The 26,511-nt window shown below is 39.1% G+C and overlaps 1 protein-coding gene across 1 annotated transcript; it reads right to left on the bottom strand.

Annotated features, from left to right (window-relative positions):
- Positions 1 to 544: 544 nt before the first annotated feature.
- Positions 545 to 25,952, bottom strand: BUB1B (BUB1 mitotic checkpoint serine/threonine kinase B; the record flags this gene model as incomplete). Its single annotated transcript, XM_082316858.1, has 23 exons — positions 545 to 773; positions 5,026 to 5,132; positions 5,516 to 5,687; positions 7,271 to 7,413; positions 8,128 to 8,289; positions 8,572 to 8,684; positions 8,858 to 9,004; positions 11,152 to 11,327; positions 12,271 to 12,557; positions 13,978 to 14,080; positions 14,479 to 14,557; positions 14,808 to 14,888; positions 15,384 to 15,436; positions 15,732 to 15,829; positions 17,329 to 17,441; positions 17,723 to 17,949; positions 20,143 to 20,237; positions 22,207 to 22,400; positions 22,519 to 22,697; positions 22,799 to 22,995; positions 23,904 to 24,048; positions 24,300 to 24,359; positions 25,810 to 25,952. The coding sequence occupies 23 exons, from the start codon at positions 25,950 to 25,952 to the stop codon at positions 584 to 586; spliced, it is 3,264 nt and encodes a 1,087-aa protein (XP_082172984.1). The 3' UTR covers positions 545 to 583.
- Between the last annotated feature and the right edge of the window lie 559 nt (positions 25,953 to 26,511).

Raw genomic sequence — 26,511 nt, 5'->3', positions numbered from 1 at the left:
AATCATTCATGAGAGCACGTTCCAAGTAGAATCATTGAAGTTGTGTTCAAGTGTCCAGGAAGTCCTGTGTGGTTATGAAGGCTGCCACCAAGTGAGGGGCCTTTGTATCTAGCAGTCACAAACAATTCCCAGTCAGGCGGAAGCACTCCAGCATGGATAGTAAATCAAGTCTTTTGAATCCATCTGACAGCCATGTTTAATATGACAGAGTTACTATCAAAATACAACTTTATTGATGAAACACTGATTAAAAGACCAACTAAACATAAGACAAAGATGTTTCAGAGACTGCAGTGTGAACTAGCTATTAACGACATTTTTAAGAAACTATACAAAAATAGGAGGGGGAAGTTATGACAACCAATTTTCTCTGGCAAACTGCTCAGACACAGACTAGTTCACATAGCACGCTTAGGAGGTTATCTATACACTGATGCAATAGCAACGTTCTTTAGCAAGTCCCATGTGAAGTATTGCAGGAATGGCTACAATCACTGTTCATGCTTACATTTGAAAAAAAATAAATAAGAAGTTAACAACAAATTCCTCTCTATAATACAAAATGTATTTGTCTTCTATGAAATCACAGGAAGTTCTCCAAGAGGAAAGTTTCTCCCAGTGCAGCTAAGGATTCACAAAGACGTTCTTGGAAACAGCTGTCAAACATACCATTTATTTCCTCTCTTAACTCCCTCAGCAGAGGCACTGTGGACTTACCATCTGCATTCAGAATTCTCCCAAAAAGTTTACTCCAGAAATCACTGTCAACAGTCCTAAAACAAATAGAGCAGTTTTCAGTGAAACAGTATGCACATACAGGACATGTCTGTCAAGATCTCCACTTATAGTCAGCACTAAATGCCCTGGGAAAACCAAGTCTGAAATAATAATTTCACTCATATGAGTAAGTGTAGAGGAAAACTAGCAATGCATTGTTAAGTTTATACGTGTGGGCCCCTTTCTCCAGTAGGCTTCTGAATAATAACTAGACAGGCTGTTTCACAGGTCTATCAAAACCACTGTTTTTACAGTTGCCTCTAGTGTACCTGACCACTATCACCATTCACATTGAGCCACAGCACTTTTAAATTAAAGGAGTTATCAAGAGCATTCTTTGAACCAAAGTTGGCAGATTCCTTTCACGATTAAGGGGTAGAGGTAAAGCTTATTCCCCCATTTGCAAGTTCATAGGTCAATATTAAAGGAAAGCTGCAAGAGAAATAAAAAAAAAAAAGTGCTTTACAGCTAGTTTTACTTTCTTTTCTCCCTGCCTACCAACTGCCAGAGTTCTTACATAGATAACATTTCAAAGACAATTAATAGTAATAAATCCACGCTCACAGATATACCCACACAACATGAATAAAAAGGTTAACTGACTCATTAAAGTCTCACAAAACCAATATCAGAGCTAACCCTTTGTTCTTCAGTCTTGCACTGAAGTCCATAGACCGCACTGCTTCTGACTACTGAAGCACTTTTCTCTCTCAAGCTAGGAGTTACATTGGCTTTTGAACAAATTATCTGCCTTTGCTTTTTGTAAGTGACTCACAAAACAGCAGCAGCCATGGTCTCAGAAGGAATCTGGCCTGTACTATTACACTAATATCTTACATTTTCTAAAATAATGAAGCCACACAGAACCTAACACAAAAAAAAAAAAAAAAGACTTGAGGCCATTGCCTTCATGGACTTAGCCATCTCAGTAAGAGGCATAGCAGAGGAGGTTACATGTTGGTAAGGATGTCTAAGGAGTTATGAGTGACAAAAATAGTCCTAAAAATTCAAACACAGCTTCTATATACTACCTTACATAAGCCTGCACAGATGAAGTTTCCTAAAATAGTATAGTGAAAATAGAAACACTAAAAACACTCCTGGAAGTGAAAAATCTCCAGATTCATTCTTTAATAATATGCTAAAACCCCCTCCCCTGAAAAACAGGTTGTCAACCTTACAGTAATGCTCAAAGATGAAAAAAAACCTTGATCAGAATTCACATTCTGCCTTTCCAGAAGTCTTTACTACAACACTGACTTAAGTGCTTTGCATTCGTTCTGTGAGCTTTTAAGTGATTTCTGCTTTATTGAGTGCCACTGGCCTTAGAAGAACAATTTTGTGCTTTGCCTTGCAATTCCCCACTGTTTTGGTATTTTGTTGAACAGGTAGTAAAATTAGTAGAATGGCTGGCAGAGCCACTATCTTTAAGTTTGTTTAATGCTTAAAAATAATTAAGTCCTTTTTAAAAGCTTTCCTAAGATAAGGAGGTCATGGTTGTTGCATTTAATACCAGTCAGCCTTCTAGTAAGAAGCCTTCTTTCTATTTCTTACTGCCTAAGTTCTTAGAACATTCTTTGAGGAAAGCTATCCTGTCAATACAACCCTCAAAAAAAAAAAAAACAAACAAAAAACCGTAAACAAATCACACACCAAACCAACCCCATAAGGGAAAAAAAAACCCAAAAATAAACAAAAAACCAAGAAACACTTTCCAAGTCACTTATAGAACTTTTAGTAGAAAGGCCAGAAGTAGCATGACCTATACAAATGAAAAATAGAATTACTAAAAGCAACAGGAAAAAGAATCCTGTGTCTTCACGGGTGTTGCAAGTGTCATTGCTGTGCATGGCTATATTCAAAGGATAAAGCACAAGATTCATATCCATCAACTGACTCTCTCACAGGGAAGTGCTTAATTGTGCAGCCCCTCCTGGTGGATAAAGATTCCCTGCAGCAGTAAACTTGCTTGTCAGAGATTACTTGAGAATTTATTGAAAGCTTCAAGTTGACTGGAGGAAATGTCATCAATTAATAAGAGCCAGCCACACTGAAAGATCTATGCCTGAATGAAAAAAAAAAAAAGATTCAGTGCAGATTCCTTATTCTCGCATAATGAAGTGCCCTGCTTACACGGTTGATATAAGACTCCAGTATAACTTAACTAAAGCACCTATACAGACATTTCTCGGAATTCATGATACTGAAAAATAAGTATAGAAGATGAATAATAAGTCCATAATGCTTTCAGAAGCAAAGTAGAAGACAGGATGGAAAATGGAAATTCCTTATTTGTACTCCCAACCCCAAAGCAAAAGTTATTAACGGAGGTACCCAAGCGAGCAATGTGCCATTATGGCCTGGTTCCAGCTACACAGAACTCATGCCCAGGCTTTACCTTCTTCCTCCTTAGTCTCCTCTAGCCCTTCACAGGTCTCACTCCCCTTCTACCCAAGTCTCCCTCCAAGTTCTACCTCTACCGAGAATCCTGCTTCTTTTGATCCAGTGTCCCCAGCTTTGACCGAGATTCCTTTCCAGTTGACGCCTCCTCTCCGAACTCCCCATAACAGCCAGCCCTAGCCTTCCAAACTCAGACTTACTATACCTGCTACTCAGCTCCTCCTGCTCCAGTTATCCAGACAGTTATTGCTATTTTTCTTATACCCACATCCTGATCAGGTCCCCAACACCCTGTTCTGACCTTCTCAACTCAGGCCTTGTGTGGCTTCATTTGCAGTAGCTCAATTTAATCTCTTATAGAATTAAAAATTTAAATAAATAAATAATTTAAAACTAAATTTTAAAAAGACAACACTTATCAGAAATCTGTCCCTCTATCCCAACAGAATATTGTTAAAAACAGATCATGTTCTGATAGAAATTAATATACAGGAGTCCTATTTTTCAGAGCAGGTCAGATTTACTTAGCTCAAAGATAGGTGATGGTAGAATGTCTGTCAGTAGAGAGCAAAAGCCAGGCTCCATCAATGATTTAGTTGCCTTTTTTTTGCCCCCCCCCCCCCTTTTTTTTTTAGTATTTCTGAAACAAAGGCAGTATAAGACATGTATTTACTGCCAACCGGTACATCATTGATATTCATCTCTTCAGAGAACAGTCACCCTTGGTGCTTTTGTTCTTCACAGCCTAGTCCTGTAAGTTGATCCTCTGCAGGAAAAACAACAGCTACAGGGTACAGCATGGCACGCATAGCGAGTACTCAGCAGAAGCCTGCTATAGCCTTCTAACTACTGGTATCGGTCTATAACAATATAGAAAACAAGATATATGCCAAGTAAAGAAAAATGCATTTTTCCCCTGTACACAGCTTAAGAAGATGAGATTTTTTTCAAAGGCTGAATACAACAAACTAGGAGGTATAAGTGAGGCAGGTTGCTAGGGAACTGGACAACTCCCAGACTGTAGTAGGTTTTCTTAAAGCAATGGTTATAGAAGTAGATCTGCACAGTGAGTGCAGCTAATATACCACGATCCTGAATGCAGACATCTGTCAAGTAATTTCTGTGATGAGCAGAGCACTCTGGAAAATCCTTATGAAATGCTAAGGCATAAAATTCTGCAGGATCTGACTAAGAAAGTGAACAAATGTTTAGTCTGAGAACAAACAAAGGGTAGATGAAAGCAGAGCAGTCTTAGAGCCAAAACAGAGCAGTCGAAATTAATACCTGAGGACAAACAGCAGCTTCCAAGAAGCAGCTGCTTGCAGACACATCTTAAATTATAATCTTAAATTATTTTCCCTCTTGTGCACGTATACTGTTTCTGCAACTGTTAGAGACAGAACCCTGGCATCACTGTCTTAGTAGCCCTTCAATAGAGCCTAGAATGAAAAAGGCAGAAAAACCAAATAATCTCAATTTCTAAAGCAACATGCTCATGTCATTTTTTTCCTCACCACCCACCTACTTATAAACTTCTCCAAGCTTGGTCTACCAAGTAAAAAGAGAGACTAAAGCAGTCTGGTCTGAAAGGATAGAAAAAGCAAAATAATCTCAACTGGACTGTTAGGTTCATATTGAACTTAAATTGTCTCCTACACAGCACTGAGGCTGCTATACAATGAACAAGTGTAGTTGCTTCAAAATTTAAGTCCCCACAGAACAAACGCTTTTGGCAACAGCAGCACCAAGTTCTGTGTTCTCAGCTTTGAAGACGGTGCCACTGTGAAGAAAGTGAAGGAAGTTAGAAGTCTGTTCTCTCCCAGCAGCCTCCTCTGCAAAAGGACTTACTTTGATACATTTTGGCTGATTTTCCAGGTGGAATTCTCTTGACAGACCTGGACATGATCCCCAAACAGCATCAAATGGACTATATCTGCAATGCCAATCAAGTCCACCTGCAATCACAACAAACATCAGAAAGTTCAACTTCTGTCAGTTTCTGCAATCCGCTACAGATTTCTGCTGTCAGTGCTTTTACACATTTAAGTCTGAACTGGTCTTTGCATCAGAATCTTCCAGAGACTTGCTAAGCAAGAAAACTTCAAAAAGTGAAATTCTGGTCTTATTGTAGGTTCCTAAATAAATACAGTAGTCACAGGCACTCAACAGTGCTGCTAGTCCCCTCACCTGATGCCAAGGATTTAATCAGATGAAAAATTCTTTATTCAGTATTTATTGATCAGAGCTTTCCACAGAGCTTGCAAAATACAACTTCAGAAAATAGAGATTTTGTAAAGGAAACACAGAAATTAAGATGTCCTGCTAAATAGATACTCACCTGATAAGGAAGAGAACTTTTTGCCAGAAGCTGTTGTCCATGAGGGGTCTGAGATATTGGAAAGCTGTTGGGCAAACTTACTCGAGACTGTAATCTCAGATCGAGGCTGTGAGAGAAATCCACTATCTTCAGAGCTCTTGTCATCTCATCATTAGCAAATGGATCACAGATCCTGAGCAGAGGAAGTAAATGAAGCATAAGACAATCCAAACAACTTTTTTTTTTTTAAATTAAACAGCACAGTGAAGGTGACTCTTAGCTATGTCAATGCTCCCCTCTGATGGTTAGCTTAAGAACTACTGCTGAAAGGACTACTCTTGGACAGGGAACCAGCTGGTAGCCTGCAGCTTAGAGATGATACTGGTGTCTTCAGAGCAAGCAATGGGAAACACGAAAGGGTTAAGGATGATGCTGTTTTGATATTTGTCACAGTTACCTGAAACACAGCTGGTGGAATGGGAATATAGCATAGTGTTTAGCACTTCTCCCTCTCCTTCAAGATCTCAGAATACTTTATACAAGAAAGAATTAAGCTTCATAGTACTTTAAAAAAAAAAATAAATAAATCTTTCCTAGCCTACACACTAGGGAGAACAATCAGAAAGGGCAGTGAGGCGTATCTGTATAGATGACGGTGTACTGCCAAGCCAACGATACACACAGATCACGCTTCTTGCTACTATTCCTCTTGCATACAGTTGACACATACTCGCTACTATTCTTACATACTATGGGCATATTTTGTAATTGATACTATGCACTTGTCGTAGGAGAGTTTTTGCTATCTAAAAAAATAAAATAAAAAAACCCCACCACCACTATCCTAACTTTTTGGCAGTTTAGTTTGGTTTGTATTCGCCACAGAGAAATCCAGCAGGAGATATCCAAGTCCATCAATCCACTGTTCGATCAGTGACTTCCAAAAAGGGATATGTGCACCCTAAGGGAGGTGCAGGACACTCCATAGGTGTGCGTGAAGAAAATATTAGAACTTCAGTAGTACACGTATGTAACTTATAAATAAATTCTATAAGTAATTATAGATAAATTATAAATAAAACATATTGGGGGTGCACGTGTTAGATGACTGTAGGTTCAAAATACATTTAAAGTTAATAGCTATTTTTAACATATCAGTGAAGACTAAGAACAGCCTCAGTGAATTTCTTCTAATAGAATTATATCTGAATCATTAGACATTCCAAAGTTACGGTCTTCCCACACTTAGTTCACAGATCACATTTCAAGGGATATGTGACTTTGTTAACATAATATGGGAAAGAGCTTAAAGAAGAAAACTAGATCTGTGCATCAAGTTACAAGCAGTTTAAGAGAGCATCTGGATATTCCAGTCCCACCTGCCCTTTGCCTTCTAATTTCTTGTTTTTCAGATATGTAAAACCAGAAGGCAAGTTATTTACCAATATCCAGTTAGCTGTCCAGTACATTGGTAAAGCAGAAACTTGAGAACACAGGCAATATACTAAACAAAATGTTTTTGTTTTACAAACACACGTTTTACAAACAAATGTTTTAAGTTTTACAACATCATTGTATACTATTGCTATAGAAATAAACAAAAGAAAGGTTTATTTCTAAACAGTGTTTTCACTATTTTCAGAATACACTGTAGCCTAAAAAAAACTGGACTGCAATATCAGTACCCCAACTAAAGAGGAGAAATTCCAAAAGCACAAGAGCTGTAGCTGAAACCGAGTGTTATATATCCTCCCATATTCATACAAAGAGACGAACCTGTCTCCCAGAAAGAACACCTCTGGATTCAGATCTCCATGGACAATCTCTGCTTTGTGGAGCTTCTCTACCACACCCAGAAGATTATAAACAACGAGCAGGATAACTTCCTTCGTGATGGACTTACAGCCACGAATAACATCCTGAAAACAGGGAATGAACATGTATCTATATGCCGTTCTACCTTAGATTAAGTGAAATATTTCCACCTTTTTTCCTTACTCATCTGTACAGAGCTAACAGTCCAACCCTAAATTCAGTATAATCAGATTTTGCCCATGATCAGTCCAGCCAGAATTAAAGGAACCATGAGCTCTTAGGAGACACTACTATTCAGAAGTGGACAAAAGATCAGGAAGAGGAAATTGAACTGAAGACTGAAATCACTATTTAATTTGTATCCTATTTATATGCAACAATTCAAAATGCACTACTAGACTTCATTTAAAATATAAATCCTTCAGCAAGACACTAAATGCTATGACTTTACTATAGCAGACTGGAACTCACTGAAAGATGTAGAGTTAAACAAGAGTTTTGGGCGCACATCTTGCTGTGGAATAACACGTGCTTCTTGGCTCAGGTCGTTTATAACTCATGAATAAAGAAAATGTGAAAAATTGGTTCAAAGTTGTCTCCGAGAAGCACTTGATCTATGAATGAGAAACCAGCTCTAACAAAGGCTATAATAGACAGTCCTGATTTGTATATAGATAAAAAGAAAAACAGAGAATCTAGATTGCAGGATTAAACATGTGAAGCTATCTTCAGCAATGAGCATAATGACAAACAAAACTCACTAGTGGTACCTATGCAAGAGTTCATGTCATCTACAATTGTACTTTATCTGTACTGACCCCAAGTGTGAAGCGATTGATATCCCTGTGCAAAACAGCACAGCCATCCTGATACAAGTAACAGCTGCAATTCTCACTGAAGCTTTGGTCAAAGTCAGTATTCAAACGCTCCTGTAACTGAAGTGTGATATAAAAATCCCAAGGCACAGGCTGAGAATACACCTACAAGAAGGTACACGACAACATTTATTTTTGGAATAAAGTGAAAATTGCTTATCTTCATATTCTTCTCATCTTTTTTTTACCTCCCCACTTTACCAAGGAAGACATTTTCCACAGTCAGAAACTTTTACTCTATATCAACAATTAGAAGGAGGACTTGAAGTAGCAAACTTCATGCATGGAATTCAGAATTAAGACCAAACTTACTACATTTTACTTTATATTGGCTGAGAAGATTTTAACATTTCACACTTCTTGTATAATAACCATCGTATGTGTTACCTTTATTGCAAATCCCTTTGCATCCAGCTGGGGAAAGTTAGCTGGAATGGCAAAAAACATCTTGTATTCTTCATTGGTCCAATATTCCCATTTGATACAGTAAGTCTCGTTTCCTGTTACAAAAGTTTACATTCATGAGCTGCCACAGCAAAAACACATACCCAGGCTGTTCAAGTTATTTCCTGTCTACACCACATAAAACTAATGAGTGTGAATACGAAGCATATTTCAAACCAGTTAGAACATAAATAGATCCTTTGCACTGTAAAGCGTCTGGTATACCTACCTAGCTCAACGTCTTTCTCAAACTCCATGACAGGCAGAGCGCCAGTCTCCAAATGAAAATCTGGAGAAGCAGTCAATGATTCTGGCACAGGATCTAAAAGCTTTTTACGCTGTTCAGCATTCCACAAGAACCGAGTTACATCATCACCTAGGAAGTCAAGCAATAGAAACAGATGAGCTGAAACTAGGTGTTGAGTCTTATGACTTGATTATATCTGTCAAGAAAAAGTAACCTGGATATTGAAGCTTTCTATCTGCATACTGATTTACTGCATCACCTTTCAGCAAGCCAATTACTCTCTTTCCAGTAGTTTCTGGTTCTGTGAAGTGAACATAACACTTATCTTTGAAACTACCCTACAGACTATCTCATCATGAGGTCTCAATGAGTCTACTGTAGCGTCATGTAAAAATGCATCTTTCACATGAGACAAAGATCTGAATTAGATTAGGTACATCTGCTCAGCCACAGCAGAATTCAAACTCATTTTGCAAATTAACACTCCTTTTTTAAATCTATATCCAGATTAAGTGATCAGTTTGTGATTTTTAAATCAAGGGTTTTATTGAAATTCAGCAGGGGTTTTATGTAAGAAAAGGAAAACAAAGTTGGACTCCAACTCTGCTGCTCACTGCAATATTAAGAATTTAATGGCTTTTACCTCTTAGAAGACACATAAAATAATTACATGTAGGTCTGGGTTTATTTTCCTTCATAATAAGACAGAGAGAAAAATCATTCAATAGATGAGTTCATCTGTACAAAACCAAGGTAGCCTAAAAAGTGTTGATCTCAAATGATCAGGCAGATCTGTGTTTTAACACAGCAGAACTAGATGGCTTCTACTGACTTCCTCTCCCAAAGCCTATGCCTAGTAAGGGGTGACAACATTTTAAGCTTTCACAGTACAAAGGTAAGAATCAGAATATCATTACCTACTGTTATATTTATTTGAAAAGCATTGCAGTAAGATATTGCTCAGGAAGTAATTCCGTGAAAGTAGAGCCAGGAAGCATTAAAGGTTGAAGGCTAAATAGGTGTTCCAATACTTTACCATCACAAACCTATGAAATTTATTGGCATATTTTACAGGAGTAAACTGACAGATATCTGAAGTAGTTTTTCTGCTCTATGCAGCATTAAGGAGTCCTCAGTAGAATTACTACATCCAGGTTGAGAACTGCAGTTCAAGGGAGATGTGCAGAAGGCAAGTAAAAAACAAAAAAGCAACAGGAATGATTAAAAGTTTAAGAAAGGACCATTAAAACATCTGAACAAATGCCTTCTTTTTCTGAAAAGAATCTGTAAAGATTCTTCATCTTGCTGTAAAGATTAGTGCACATGATTAAAAGAAAAAAAAAAGTGTGAGATCTATCCAAAATATTTCAGCTATTTCAGTGACACTTTTCTCCTAATTGTACTTTCATTCCAGGTCCCCAGCATGCTTCATAAAATAGTCTGCAGACACACAATAACATATTATTCTTTAGAGTAGATACGCTGAGAATTTTCAGATATACAACTCTAGTTAAAATATCATAAATGAAAATCAAAGGAGTTAAAGCAGGTTAAGCACCTTGAAAACTGTCATTCAACACAAACCTAATTCTACAGGCCAGATTCTGAAGGCTTTTTGAGACCATTCCTGTTCTAACTGTAATATAAAGATTTATAACAGAGAGAAACAAAAGGTCTTTGGCTAGAACAAAAAAAAAAGGAAATAACTATTTAAGTACCAGTATCGTTTTCCTTCAATAGGAAGAAAAACATACTGCGAAGCAGCACAATAGTTTACAGCAAAGTTAAGAGTGCAAATTTAAAACCAAAATTATGCAACTTTCACTAAATTTCAAATTCATCTTCACCTTTTTCAAGGTGGCACTTATCAGCACATCAGGAGAACACACAGTATGATTACAGAGAATAGGAAAAAAAAAATATCGAGACAAAAAACCAAAGCTGTCTTAGAAGTTCTAGCTACCATCCAGTCCAAATTTTTCATTTCAGAATTTGACCTCATTACTCCTACACACTCCCTGCTTTAATACCTTAAATAACTTCCGTCACCTTAATATTTACATCTTTTGGCTGCTGACAAGCACGCTAGACTGTATACCTCACTACTGCTTCTGACAAGGGAGACACAAGTTTAGTCACAAGTGAAAGTAATGGGAAATACACAGAAAGCAGAGCAGAATATGGGAAGTGCAGAAAAAGCACCATAGTTTAGTGACAGCTGCAAGTTATTTGTTGTGAGTGAAACTCAATTTAGTACTAACCGGTAATGTTTTCACTGATGCCTCCAGAATCAATAACTATTTCAGCAGGCGAGCTCTGAGCAAGTTCCAGTTTCTCAGGGATATGCAGGTATTTAATAGTAGACATTTGTGTAACAGAAGAAAGAGAAGATCCTGAGGAGACAGAAGAACCTGACGAGCGAGTATCTTCCAGGCTTGCTTCCATGATCGGGCTGTAAATAAAGTCATCAATTATTCAGACTTTCAGAAGACACAGCGTCTAGATAATGCCAGCCTAGTGGCTATGAAAGGCTACTGTGCACTCCCAGACTTCTTTCTGTTAAAGAACTCCTTTCCCATCCTTAGTGCAAAACCAGTAGTTATGTCAGAGCTTCATTTTAGCTTCAATGATTGTTTATACTCAGAATCTTAGTCTACAGGTGAATTTTGTCTTTCTTCCATTAAATATGACTGCTACAACAGAAGACATACTGAATGTTTATTACTCCCTTAGCTGCAAAAATTCAGGCCTCCAGTGCTTTTAAAGCAGCGGAGGGTTGGGTGGGAAACAACTCTTGCTCTTCCTTCCTGATTATAATCAGCATGGATTGCCAGGGAGCTTGCCAAGTAAACAAACACCTTCAGCATGGTATACACGTTTACATACAGCTAGCAAATCAAACTCAGTTTTAAATTAAGAAAACCCCATACAATGGATGCTTTTCTCTTTACAATGTTAAGAAACAGGAGGTGGTTTGCCAGGTTTTTTTCCTTCTCTCCAGCTTTCTCCTCTGTAGAAGAAATCTAAGCCAAAATCACCAGATGCATTTCATATACTAAGATAACTACAGAAGCATACAAGTAGAAAAGGAACTGATGATTCTACTTTTAATCTCTGATTACAAAGACAGAATGTGTTTATTAATTTCTTTGCGAGTTATTTGGTAGAAAATGCGTGGAGTTAAGTCCTGCAGCAGTAACGCTGAAAAGCTAATTGGGCTTGCTGTTACCTCTTAAATCTGCTCAAGGCAAAACGGACCCTCAGCTAGAGAAATGACTGCCTTCAGTATGTTCTGATCTCTTCAGAAAATTGTTTCTTTAGCAACAGAAAAGTAAAACCACAACCAACCAAAGGCACACAGGAAAAGGGGCTTAAGATGCTTTGCTGTTAATTACCTCAGTTTTTTTACACAGAGAGCCTCATTGTACACTCCCTCACAAACCAGTGTTTCCTGATTCAGAGGTGCACTCTTAGATTCTGGACAGTCTTCCTTCAGGACGCTCTGTGAAAAAGCAGGAGCTGGGACTCTCTGAGCTATCACCCCATGAAAGGGCGTTGAGGCCAGATGGGCAGCCCCAACAAAGTCACACGTGTCTTCTGGGTTGGCACAAAGGGTTTTGTTCTTGTAGGAGCCTGTCACAATTGCATCTTCAGTCAAAGGTTCAATTCCATTCAGCTCATCCTGAAAAAAGTAGGAAGAGACAGTGAAAAGCCTGTAGATTTTATGTCCAATTTTCTTTTATTTAAAAGCTGAACATTTCTCTCTCCCCTTTCTTCCACCCCACCACCTTCCAACATGAATCTGACACTCAGTCTTCCTGTACTCTACTTATATTGCTTATTCAAATTGAGTAATTGAACCCTAACTGCATGTCCTGGTTTCAGCTGGGATAGAGTTAATTTTCTTCTTAGTAGCTGGTAGAGTGCTCTGTTTTGGATTTAGGATGAGAATAATGTTGATAAGATACTGATGTTTTGGTTCTTGCTGAGTAGAGTTTACACCAGTCAAGGACTTTTTAGCTTCTTGTGCTCTGCCAGGTGCATAAGAAGCTGGGAGGGAGCATAGCTAGGACAGCTGACCCAGACTGGCCAAAGGGCTATTCCATACCATATGACATCATGCTCAGTATATAAACTGAGGAGAGCTGGCCGGAAAAAAAGGGGCGATTGCTGTTCAGGAACGGGCTGGACATCGTCGGTGGGTGGTGAGAAATTGTGTCGTATATCACTTGCTTTACATTATTATTATTGTATTATATTATTATTATTACTACCATTCTATTTCATTTTACTTCAATTATTAAACTGTTATTATCTCAACCCACGAGTTTTTCTGACTTTCACCCTACCAATTTTCTCCCCTACCCCACGGGGGGCGGGGGGTGAGCGAGCGGCTGTGTGGTGCATAGTTGCTGGTTGGGGTTAAACCACGACACTGCAATATAGTTGCATATATTTTTCCAACTAGAAAGGGTAGCTTTGTTTTGCTGCAGAGCTGCCATGACCTGTTAAAGCCTACTTAGTATCTACCACCCCAGAAGTGCATTTCGGCTCAGTTATAAGCACATTAAAGTGTTTACTAAAATGCTGGGCATTGAAGACACATCCATCTCTATTGAAAACTTTACAAACATCTGCAAAACCACCACCCAAAGACACATAGCTTAGGAAACAAGATACAAAGGTTTAGGGGAGTCAGGCCTATGGTACTTCAGGTGAGGAACACGGGAGCTAAGATGCATGTTTGGATGCATGGCAAGAAAGTGGATGGAACAGGAGGCAGTGTTTAAGAGTGCAACTCTTCCTCACACAAACGTTTTAAAGTTTCAGCGTGAGTAATCCTGGCCAGTAATCAGTTGCTTAAAGTCTGGAAGACTCCTTACCATCACCTCTGCATTGCCCACCTTAAAGCTTAAAACCCCCTGAAATTTCCATTATGATCTTAACATCCCCCCATTCAAGTATTGCCATGCCAGACAGAAGTTTAGAATCCTTATCGCACATCATGTCAGTCCAGCCATCTCACTCAGTTTAACAGCAGGACATTCTATGCTGGTTTCTCCTTGACAGGAAATCTGCTACGGGGTAAATTGTTTCCTTACACAGGCTTCTGGTGGTATGTTTTCCTTTGCAGTTAGAGAACCTGAAGGTTTACGAACAGCAAGAGGGCACCGGGCACTTTTCTGTGTGTGATCTGCAGAACAACTAAGATAAAGTTACATTCCATTAAATATTTATTAGAGTGGCTTCCGATCTTCAACAGAGATTCCTCGCAAAAGTTTAAGTCTACTGACAATTTCAATCTACCACTTTCTACTACAGAACTACCAGTAAACTGCAATATATACAGCTCTCCAGAATGAAGAAAGTTTATATAGCAGCTTAAATAGTTCTAGATTGAGGAGGAACAACAGGAGAGTATTTCCTCATCACAGACTTCCCAAGTAGAGTAATGTAATTAAAAAAAAAAGAAAATACAAACATAAACTAAAAAACCACCCCACATCCACACAAGCAACAGTACTGTATTTCAGCTGCTAGGGAAAGTGGTTTGATACTTCAGTTTTCCCTCCCTCTGAAATCTAGGTCTTGAATAATTCTACCTTATATTCTGATTTGCCAAAGTAGAGGATTCATCGAATATGGAGAAAAATGTAGCAGGATCCGGTGGGGGAAGGGGACCTACATGTATAAAGAAAAACCAAGAGGCTCTATTATATCAACAGTTTTTCCACAACAGTGTATCCAATGCTACTTAAAACATTTAATACACAGCCTTAAAAATACCAGCCCTAGCAGGAAGTCACAGAATTGACATTTAAAGAAACCTATTAAAAAAAGGCTTGGTTTTGCCATCTTAATGAACCACACTTTTACCACCATACTATGTTCGCTAGCTTGCTCTTTTCAGAACATACTTCAGAATTCGTACCTTTTTTCCTGAGGCTGGCCTCATCCCTCTGTTCCTCCTGTTCATCCTCAGAGTCTAAAAACACATTTCCCCTTTGTGTATCTACGCACACATCAAGAGACTGGATAACCTCTGTCAACAGTAACAGTAGTCAACTGGGGTCAAAAGTAAATTTTTTCAGCACGCACCATTCCCAACAACAAAACTGAATATATAATTTCCGATTGCATCCCTCTACCAAATCCCCTGAGGAAAAAGGAGGACTTAAAATAGTATCAATCTTAGTGTTAAACTCTTTTTACAAATTTTAGTAAGACTGCATATATATGAAAGCGTAAAGAAAACTCTTCAGATATTAAAAGAAAAAAAGCTCTTCTGCTTGAAAGTCCTTTCAAATACAACAGTTTTCAGACCTCAGATGCTTGGTTTTTTGCTGAATATGGTTAAAGGCACTCAACACTAGCACGTTCTCATTTTCATTCTTCTAATCCACTTAGACTTTTGTTTTCAGTTTGATGCAATCTTGCTATTCATATAAAAGAACACTTCCCTTCAACACAGCCTTCTCCTTAATGGTAAAAAATTTTAAATACTTACCCTCAGAACAAGATGGTTTATGTAGTTGAGTATCTTCAGAGACCTGGGATTCACTGTGAAAAAGATACAAACTTCTTTGTTATATTTTACACACCTTCACAAAACATAAGTAAACTTTGTAAAAAAGGCAAGCCAAGCTGACACGTGCTACTTGTAAGAAGCTAAGATCCCTCAGACAAATAATTGAAATTATATAAAGACAGATTACAGATCCTGGTTACAGGCTGATGCCTAGGGGTATCTTCCATTCTGTCTGCGGAAACAGGCGATCTGTTAGCGATCCATGTTACTCATAACTAATTATCTCCACAAATTTTCTCATTGCTGGCAAAGAAAATCCTGTATTACCTTTGCAACTGAGGCTGTTTCTCCCCAACTTCTGTTGCACTGGAAAAAGTAAATCCTTGGAGTCCCAAAGGTGGTGAAGCTTCTGTCATCTCTGTTGGCTGTAGAAACAAAACCCGTATTTTTGTTCTACAGTGATGGAATCACAAGCCATGCAACAAGGTTCCAAGAACATTATGATAATCCTGTGTAGGTCATTAGAGCCCTGATGGATTAATAATTGTCTTTAGCTATTCTTATTTGTACTTAGTTTACTTGCATAAAAAAGTCCATTTTATTGCTTAGTGTAGTTAAAATGCATAATTTTACTCTTTGCAACCATATAACTTTCATAGGAGATTTTAGTTATGCTGCAGATCTTAAAAGACATACGTAAACAGTTATATAGCTTACATCAAATTCACAACACTTTCTATTTCATTATTTAAAATATTTACTACTAAGGCATTATTTTGGAAATGGTGAAGGAGCGAGGCAGGGGAGAGAGAGAACTTTGTTAGCCCAACTAATGAAGGTGGGAAAAGGAAAAGCTTTAAAATAATTAACTTTTACTTATTATTTGCAACCTATAAGAAAAATGGGGTTTAAACACCACCTAGCAATGACAGACCAAAGTGTACTTGCTTGAAAGATACTCTGCTCAAGACTGGTCTGCATAGAAAAGGAAAAAGAAATCTGATACATAATACAGCACACTACAGTGTATAAAACTTGGAGACAAATCAGACGTGTCTTTGTGTACTGGTCTTGGCTGGGATAGAGTTAATTTTCTTCATAGTAGGTGGTATGGTGCTATGTTTTAGATTTTTGACCAAAACAAGTGTTGATAACACACTGGTGTTTTAGCTACTGCTGAACAGCGCTTACACAGCATCAAGGTCTTCTGTTCTTCATGCTGCCCCACCAGCGAGTGGGCTGGGGGCGCACAACAAGCTGGGAGGGGACACAGCTGGGACAGCTGACCCAAGGCCACACCATATGACGTCATGCTCAGCAATAACATCTACAGGAAGGGGATCATTCAGAATTACGGCATTTGTCTCCCCAAGTAACAATTCTGCATGATGGAGCCCTGCTTTCCTAGGAATGGCTAAACATCTGCCCCCTGATGGGAAGTAGCAAACGAATTCCTTATTTTGTTTTGCTTGAGTGCAGAGCTTTCATCCTTATCACAACCCAGAAGCTTTCTCACTTTTACCCTTCTCATTCTTTCCCCCATCCCACTGAGGGGGAGTGAGTGAGCAGCTGGGTGGTGCTTAGTTGCCTGCAGGGGTTAGCCCACACCACTTCGCAACCCTTCACTTCTTTCCCTAGTTCCAGCTTCTTCTCCTGTCTTCTTTTGCACTACAAATTCTCTAAATAAAAGGAAGCTGCACATGAAGAGAGCTTAAGAAAGCAATTTGCCCTTAAGCATTTGGCATACCTTTACTTAAAAAGATCTAAAATTTAGAATGTATGCATACAATAGACTGATGCATCCTTTCAAAAAAAGTGTTAGAAGTGTTAGCCAAAGAGAAACATATTAGATATTCTTCCTCCTTTGGTACTTTTACCTAAAATAGTAGCTGTTCGTAAAAGAACAGTTAAATGAGGACAATACCTGTTCATGAGGTTGTTGCTGCTTGTCATCTTCTTTCTTCTTTAATTTCTTCTCCAGCTCCTCAATTTTCCTTTGTAATTCTTCCTTCTTCTGTGCTATGGCCTGCATCTCCTCTAAGGAGGAAAAGCTTTTAAGGCACAATGCATATTTCCCATGCAAAGTGTGGCTAAAGCCTAAACTCTTCCTGAAGGGACTAAAACCTCTGGTCTGTTTCATGGCTCACATGTAAAACTATCAGATATGTTACTTTCTGTATACCTCAGAGCAGTTAAATAACTATTCCAGCAGAAAAAGAAAAGCAGCTGCAATAACAGACAGTTGTATGCTGATAAAAACTAAGTACAACGTTATGATTCTGTCTCAGAGTCCTATATCATCCCATTTTGAAGCATACCTTCCGTTTTCTTTTTTGCTTTCTTTCTGTAGATTTCAGCTCGGATCTCTTCCAAAGAAAATTCTTCGACTCCAGCATAAACTTTATCTTTACAGTACATCACCACCTCTTTCCTTTCCTGAGCATCCTGCTGATGATTTTGCACGCGCTGTAGTGGATCCTCCTCTTTCTCAGGTTTGCGAGCACTTAAAACACGGTTTATGCTGGGTTCAATTTTGCAGGGAGTCCTGAAAAAAAACATGCAGTTATTACTTTGATTATATGTACTTCACCGTAACACAGAAGAGCAAGCATAGGAGAGAAGATAGCCAATTTCAGAATCTAGCTGTAAAATAGTCTAAAGACATTCTGTTCTGTTGAAAGAAAAAACAAACAAGAAAAATGGAATGATAGCACATAAAAGGCAAGCATACCAACTCAGAACTATGTAATAAAAACCAAACAAAAAAACCCCTAATAGTTAATAAGGCCCAGTCAAGAGCTAACAAAATTCTTATGATACTCTGAATTGCTGTGCATTCTGGAGCAGGATCTACATTTACTTTAGCTCCATCAATCTCTGACCACAAAGGTGACAAGTCCCTAATCATCCTACAAAACAGAGTTCATTCTTTATCTAAGGGGGGGGGGGGGCGGGAGAAAAAAGAATCAGCAGGACTTCAAAATGGAAGATTTTGGACTAGATTAAGCCTGGTACTTCAGATTAAGAAAAAAAAGGGAAGATTTAAGATGCAATAAGAGGGGAGTTTGCTCAAGGAGAATGTTTTGCATGCTGAGTGACAGAAATTAAGTGCCCCATTATTAAAAACAAACAAAAAACCCCATTGCTGTACAATGAAAGGAGTCTGTGGCAGTCAATTTCTGAGCTTGAAAGTGCTTTCTGAAACTGCTACATGCTAATTTCAGGAGAGAGGAACCTGAGTTTGTACAGTTTTACAGATACCAGTAATCCAGATGACTCCAGCAATTATCTGTACCTCAATAAAAGATGATCTGAACAACTGACCTTGAAAAACACGTTAACTGTGGTCTGGGTAAATAGTTAGTTCAAAAGAAAACATAGCGCACAGTTCCAAGACATCTGTTTTGTTTTGCATGTGAATGGACTCACAACCCTACGGCCATCTGGGAGACTAGGAGGCAAACAGGTGCTCCTAATGGTTGGGGTTTCTTTTAAAGCTTTTATTTTTGGGGGCTTATTACCCAGATCACTACGGGGTCCTTCTACCCAAATCTCCGGATGACAACTGATGGCATGATTTGCATCATGTTTACACAAATTCCAAGCAACACTAAGTCTTGATTTGGTTGACAGCCATGGCATCATGAGGAAATGGACTCAAAGGCAGAAAAAAAAAATCTGCTTTTAAATTTTCAACTACATACTACGTACAAACTCTCTGCTCAAGTTGCTTACAGCTAATTTAGCATGATGTTCAGTTCCCACCCATTCCTTCCTTTTCCCTGGTATAAAAAGATGCTGCCTTCTGTAAATAATAAGTCTTAATTTGAGAGACCAGCATGTCAAGAGATTTAATTCTATGGCATCACTGACTTTCAGGAGCAAGGAATAGTCTTATAGTTCAGACAAACAATTTTTTACATATTCTTAAACTAAATTATGATATGTCCTTGGTCAGAGCTACTCTGCAGTCCACATGCGACATACAAAACCCACAGGAAAAATCCATGCTGTCAGCCGCCTTTCAGCATTCTTTGATTATATGCAATTCAGAGCCAAGGAAGCTGTCTGCAATGTCAAAAATTCTTTTCCACTTCTCTCTTAGGAAGAGCCTATGTATTCTGTGGCCATCATTAGCCACAGAAAGAAAGGTGAGCAGCTTTGCTAAATAATGCATTTTCCTCTGCTCTAACAAAACAGAGCAACCCCATCTCCTGGGATTTATCAGCATTTCAGTGAGCACCGTACAAGCAGAAAGGTAATTTCAGGCAAAACAGCATAGTCCTCAAGAACCTAAGCAACACTGTTGCCATGGAAACTTTGATAGCTTGTTTCAGAATAAAACTCCAGATAGAATGAGCACAGAGTTCCTAAAATAGAGGAAAACAGCAATAAGCTTGTCTCAATTCATGGCTGCTTTCATAGCAAACAGCATCCTAAGAGAAGTAACTGTGGTTTTGTGTAAACACATTGAGTTATGCTATTAAACTAATTAGCATATATAAATATGATATAGGCTCCCACACAATGAGCAGCAATAGTCAAATACTTCCCATGTCCTTATGCATCCTCCACTGAAGCCTCTGCCATCAAGCTAAAGTACCGAGAGCTTCCAGGTTGCCAGATTTTTTAATTCTTGTAGATCTGGAGGTTTGACTACTTGGCAAAACGAGTCAGAATCTTATGAAGCAGCTTTGATAACTTCAAAAGCAATCCCCATTTCAAACTGAAGACTCACATGATTTGTTGCTGAGCCGACTCCTCCACGTATGGGGTGAAACTGGGCAGTGGGCAGGGCACTTCTGTACCAGAATTGGCACTGCTGCGAGGACGCTGAGGAAGGAAAAGCCAATGTTAATAGCTTAAAGATTCATGTTTAGCCTCTACATTCCTCGATACTCAGTCTCCTTTTCACAAATGTTTGGCTCATTTGTAGCTTTTGTTATTTAAAAAAATTAAACCTGATGGACTTTTCCAAGATTAATTTACAAGATTAATTCTGTTCTGACTCATAAACAGTTACAGACCATCGGCTGAGCACTAGCACCTAAAAAAGCAGGACACAGTCCTCTTGCATGTCCTCATCAGTACCTAGTTTTGTTATTGAGGGAATGCTGGTCAAGCTGGGCATTCCAGTTGCTCCTCTTGTTTGTTTTCCAGAAATGTTATAGTCCTCATTTTTCAGCCAAGACTGTCCCAATTCTATGATAGTATTCCTTCTGCTGTCCACCAAGAACCTCCAGACTTCTCAATTTTCCTCTTGGAGGCCATTACAACACCACAAAAATCCATTAACAGTTTCTGGGGTGCATTATTTAAGAGAAGACAGATGGAATTTAGTCTGACAACATGCTACTCTTATCTGCCTATTTGAAACTGCCTTGACTCCACCAGAAAAAGTTACATGGTGGGAATATTTCACAAACTGACTTACTGACTTCTCTTTTCCAACATTTTTCAAACTGTTTACTTAGCCATCTTCAGACTGGCAATAAAAGAGAAGCGTCTTTCCCCCGTGCAGCTTTTCATATCTCAAAGCATTCATGAAAGTTTATTCTTTCACTGCAATCCAAGCCAGGATGAGCACCACACTTCAGTAAAGGTGAATTAAACATCCTCAACTCTATTAGTTGCGGATTTATTTTTTTTTTTTTTTAATTAAAATCTAACAAATTTCATTACAGGGGTGACAGAGAGAACTCTAAGGACAGACATTAAAAGAATATGAAAGCATCTGGGGACCAGAATGAATGTGTTAAGCAGCCCAAAGCAAGGCAACTGCTAAAAGAAGTTTTACATTAGTAATTCTTCCTCCTCATTCTTCTCAGCTAAATTAAACCTGTGATTTACTGAACTCCTCCATTCACTTAATCAAATTACTTTCCATCTCTTAGTAATTATTCCTGGAGTTTCCATGAATTTCAGCCCATTTGCTTCCCTCCCCTCATCCTAGTTTTTGTTTCTAAGCTTCACTCATAACAACCCCTATATTGAGAAGTCTAAAATATTTTTATCATCTGATTACTTTCTATTCTTCCTCTCTAACCTACAAAGAATAGGGGAACAGTGGGGGTTATTTAAGGACCTATGAAACAAACTTGATTTCATAGGATTAATTTCCTTCAGATAATGTCTTGGATCATTTCTCTACAACAGCTTAAACACCTGTAGCACAGCTGTTTCTTTTCATGTCTCCAGCATCAGTTCAAACCATTGGAACCTACTTTCTGTCATCCTATTGTCAAGATAAATATTCCATTGATACAGTAGTTCTTCAATTCTTTTGATCTCCACTCTTCTGTTTTCCTCACAAGCACTTCAAAACAGACTTGCAGAATGCTGTACATACCTTATTTTCATAAGAAGACAGGCAACAAGTTCTTCCTTCAGGTTGTATTGTATGATATCAATTTAACTCTTGCTCTTCTTTCTTACAGAATTAACTAATGCCTGGCTTCTGTCACTCTCTTTGGCTAGTGTTTTCCCTCATATTCCTTTTCTGCCCTCCAAACAGTTCGCAGGCCATCTCTACCGATTTTTCTGGTTAGCAAGAATTATAAATGTCTTGATTTAAGAACTCTAGAGAGTTTTTTAAACTTATTCTAGCAAGATTAGCTTGCTAAACTTGAATAGGTTATGCATAGGCAGAAACTCCTTAGGAAGAAGCTAGGAAGATCCGTAGTTACAAACGGACACAAGCCCCAGGCAAGAGAAAAGAGTATGACCTTTATCTCAGGGATCAGAAGCCATCAGCTTACACACACCTTCCTCTTTTTTACCAGTCCATTTTGAGACTCCTTACCCTGCCAGAGTTCCAAGGTCCTGCGCTTAATTCATTCTCCTTAGCCCTCGGAACTGGAGGTGCTGTCCATGGCTGTGGTGTAAGTACGGGAATCTCAGGTCCAGAAGCTGAATTTTCATCAAACACAGCAAAACCTGGATTATTTGAAAGCTGCTGAGAAGTTAGAGTCTGGAAGCTTCTGTTTGGGTTCGTGGCTATAAGCAAAAAGATTTTTGCAAATTAACCTTTAACTATCACACTGAAGTGCAAATTCCACAGCAAAAAGATGTCACTCTTCCAATAACAATATGTGGTTTCAGCAACTGAATGTACCTTTAAGTGCATCTCCTACACGACTAATTGGGGCTCTCACTTTTTTCTTCCCCCTGCCTTTTAGATCTGCCAAGGAGCTTCTCTGAGGTTCTGCAGGTCCCAGAAGACCCACATCGGTTTCATCAGGAGTTTCCTCAAGCCCCAGTAGCGTCTGCCGAGAAACACGGGTCTGAAACTGCCTGAGAAAAAATATCAGAGAAGTCAGCATAAACTTCACTGTACCAGCTATGCACTGAAGCCCGTGAGACTACGCAGTTCTTCCCTTTAGCTGGAAGCTTACCTGTGATGGGACTGGAGCTTGTCCAAAGGCTCAGCCTTGCGCTGAAGACCTTCTTGGAATATCAGATCTGCTTTCTTAAAACTTCCTCTAGCCTCAAGTACTTCTGCCCAAGTGATGTAGAGTAGTGCCAGCGTTGTGCCAATTTCCTGGCTATGTAGATAACTGTAGAGATCCAAGGGCTCGTTACAACAATTTCCCTGAAACAACCAAATTATTTCAGTAATTGCATTGGACTACAAGTTGATGCCTCCATTTTGATGCCTCCTGCAAGACCCCACTGATTTCAATACAAGTCTTACAGGAGCAGTTGTAAGGCCAGGACATACAGTTGTATCATGTCACAGTACACAAGATAAAAAAGGGAACTAAATAGGAGAAGAATAACGAGGAAAGCCTCTGACTGCATGTGTATATTTGTCAATATTGTTACCAGTCCCTCAATTCTAGCCTACATATTCAAAGTCAGTCATTTCTTAGATTTTTTTTTTTTTTTAATCTGAGATAATTCAATGATTGAACTACATCATATAAGTATTCCTGAGAATATTTTATCTTTATCTAAAGTACAACATATTTCTTATCAGTTTCAGAACTGGTAAATCAGCTCAGGAAGCTAAACCTGGAGAAAAGCTGCTTTGAGAAGACGAGAACAACAAAAACTATAGCAATGAAGAGACAGGGCAAGACCAGGACACACTCAGCTTAATTTTGCTTAAACATAGGATGGGGATACAAGACAGTTAGAAGTTAAAATAACTGATAGGACAGATATAACACCTAAATTGTATCTTTAAGTCACTTTCTTTTCTCCTTAAATAAATAATCAAACTCTACTCATTCAAACTAGCTTTTCCAAAACAAAACTTATGGAGTTTGTAGCTGTCCAAACTGAATGATCCTAAAAAAGGTTTGAAGATCCTACTGAAAATGAGAAGTGGAATTCAAGAGTAGGTAACATGTTTGCAGAGAGATACTTCTAATATTGCACTAGTTGTACAACATATTCTTTGATGCTATTGTTACAAAAATCAGCTTAACTGTGTGCAAATGACGTGACAACTACCAAGAAAAAGCAGCACCCAAAGCACATTCACAAAACACTCACAAACTTGAGCCAGATATTAAGATAACGGGGATCTTTGTAGTATCGCTGCTGTTCATTGAGTGCTTTCACTGCCCTTTCCAATATCGCTGCGAGATTACTCTCCTTTCCACCTTGGGGGAAGGTTTGCTCTGTCCACTTGATGTACCTAGTGATGGAATACATTCATAGGAAGTCAGTTCTGAATAAGATACAAGGCTTCTCTTTCTGTACAACATAAGGAGACTTAGAAAAAAAATTAGGCATAGTAATGAAACAACATATTAGCAAAAAAAAAAAAAAACTGTTATAGAATTTCTTTTTTAACGAGTTTCTTATTAGATTAGAAAATTTTTTCCCAAGCTTTTGCAAGGGCATCTGACCTTTCTATTCTTTCTGCTGAAATAAAAGGAAACTTACCGGTCCCAGACATCCAGTGGATCATCTCCAGAGTAAAATCGGATTTCTGATTCAAACTCCCTAAAAAAGAAATCCATCCAATAAATACATGTGTATAACTGTAAAGATGTTTTCTACACTGTAAACTAAGACCTTCACTCTCACTCATACCATTTTGTAGGTCTATTAAAAAAAAAAAAGGCTAGGTTCACATATATTTAGACTTCAGGTTTTACTGAGACCAGAAGAATCAAGAAAATAAGTTTTTGCACTCTTCAAAATGAAAGTGCTGGGAAACGTATCATTATTTAACAGGAACAGATATGCATCTTTCCAAAGGATATTTCCAAGAATTTCTACTACCCCAAACCTTACATGGTCTCCCTTGACAGGATGCTTGTTCTGTTATGAAGAGTTATTAGCAGACAGATACATTGTGAAGTTTAATTTTTGCATGAAACGTCCCTTATTTAAGTATAGGAGGAGGTTGGAATACATACACAGGATGATGGAAAAGCGTGATGATCAGACAACTACAGAACTGCACCAGAGAGCACAGTGAAGACACATGTAAGTGGCCACACATAATCCATCCCTACAACATGACGACTTCACCCTCAGGCAGCACATCAAGAAAGCCACTTTGCAGCTTGAGTTAGACAAGAACATTAGCTTGTGTTTAGCAGCGGCTCTAACTTGATCCTGTAAAGCTCCCTGGGCAGTCCCTTGTTCTTGGAAGGCTCTGCTCAACCACAACACCTCACAAACATGAGTCAGGCTGGACCAACCCTCCTGCAGACCCCAGTTCAATAAAAATTCCATGGCTTTCCATGAAAAAAAAAAAAAAAATCTAGATCCAGCTGATAAGCACTGCTAAGTGCTTACTGATAAGTACTGAGCAGGTGTTCACAGACCCTGCTGACTTCATGTGAAATCACCCAGATGGTTCAGCATAAGTGCTTCCAAATTCTGACAACATAGTACAGAAACAATAGGCAGACTCCTCACAAAGTCAACTAGGCCTTCACAGGGCATGCAGATTTGAGGATCAGAAAATAGAAATATAACTGAATAGGTTTGGGACACAAGGTGGCCCTTGAAGTCATACAGTCGTATCTGTGGAACACTGTATGTAAGACAGACCAAACCCAAGCTGACTTTACCCACTCAGATGTCTTTGCAATCCAGAGAACACAGAGATACCTATATTGTGCCCACATTACGATAGTAGGAAGTATTTATCCCCTAAGAAATACCCTGCTTTGCTAGATTATTGTAGGAAAGAAGAGAAAAAAAAAAAAAGCTCTCCCCTTTGTAACCTATATATATTTTTCTTAATGAGTACACTTAAAAGCACAGCCAAGTCTCCCTAGTGTTTGTTGCTTAAATGCTTGTGGTGGGTTGACCCTGGCTGGATGTCAGGTGCCCACATTTTTAATGCCTATGAGATTAGTACAGTAAATAAGACATAGAAAAACTGACGAGGAGGCAGGAAGATAAGGGGAAAAGAAGGTGTCAAAACATTGCTCACTGTCTTTTGAGCTGAACAGCAGTGTGGATGGAGGTCTCCTGCTGAGCCAGTGCTTCCTGCAAGGTGGACATGACACGCCCCTGCCGGAGGGGCTGCACATTCTCTTTGCTCAGCTCCCACTCGTCGTTGCAGTCCTGTGACATGGCAGCCTCTCCTTTGAATTCTGCCTCAACAACAAAAACAATAAGGAATTGATTCATTAGGTAGGATACTAACCTGAAACGTGACAGATCTGGCTGTCATTAGCCGATCCACCACACACTTTCTGTATAGCCATAAGCGCACCGTTTAGGTCCCCAACTTTTAGAGGAGATTAGGCATTTAATTCCCCTCCTTGGGTATTATATGAAACAAGAGCTAAGGACTTCTTTACATCACGAATCTCAGGCAGGTGATGTTAGCAGGAAAGGCTACTCAGATTAAGCTGTTTCCCTCCCCACCCGCGTGCTCCCTTCCTTCCCCCGATAACACCGCCCTCTCCGAGGCTGGTGAGCGGCGAACTCCGGCCGAGGGGAGACCCAGCAGCCCCGCAAACCTGGTCAGGCCCCTCAGGCTCTTCACCTACGAGTAGTCGCAGCGGCCTGGCAGGACAGGCGAGTCTCGACCCCTGCCTCCCCGCGGTGAGGCGACGGCCGGAGGGGACGAGGGGCGCGGCGGAGACCCCCTCACAGCCTGCAAGCCAGCAGGCTCCCCGCTAGCACA

Source organism: Platalea leucorodia (genome assembly GCF_965183815.1).
Source record: "Platalea leucorodia genome assembly, chromosome: 7".
Classification (NCBI taxonomy): domain Eukaryota; kingdom Metazoa; phylum Chordata; class Aves; order Pelecaniformes; family Threskiornithidae; genus Platalea; species Platalea leucorodia.
This window is presented reverse-complemented; position numbering and strand designations above follow the sequence as displayed.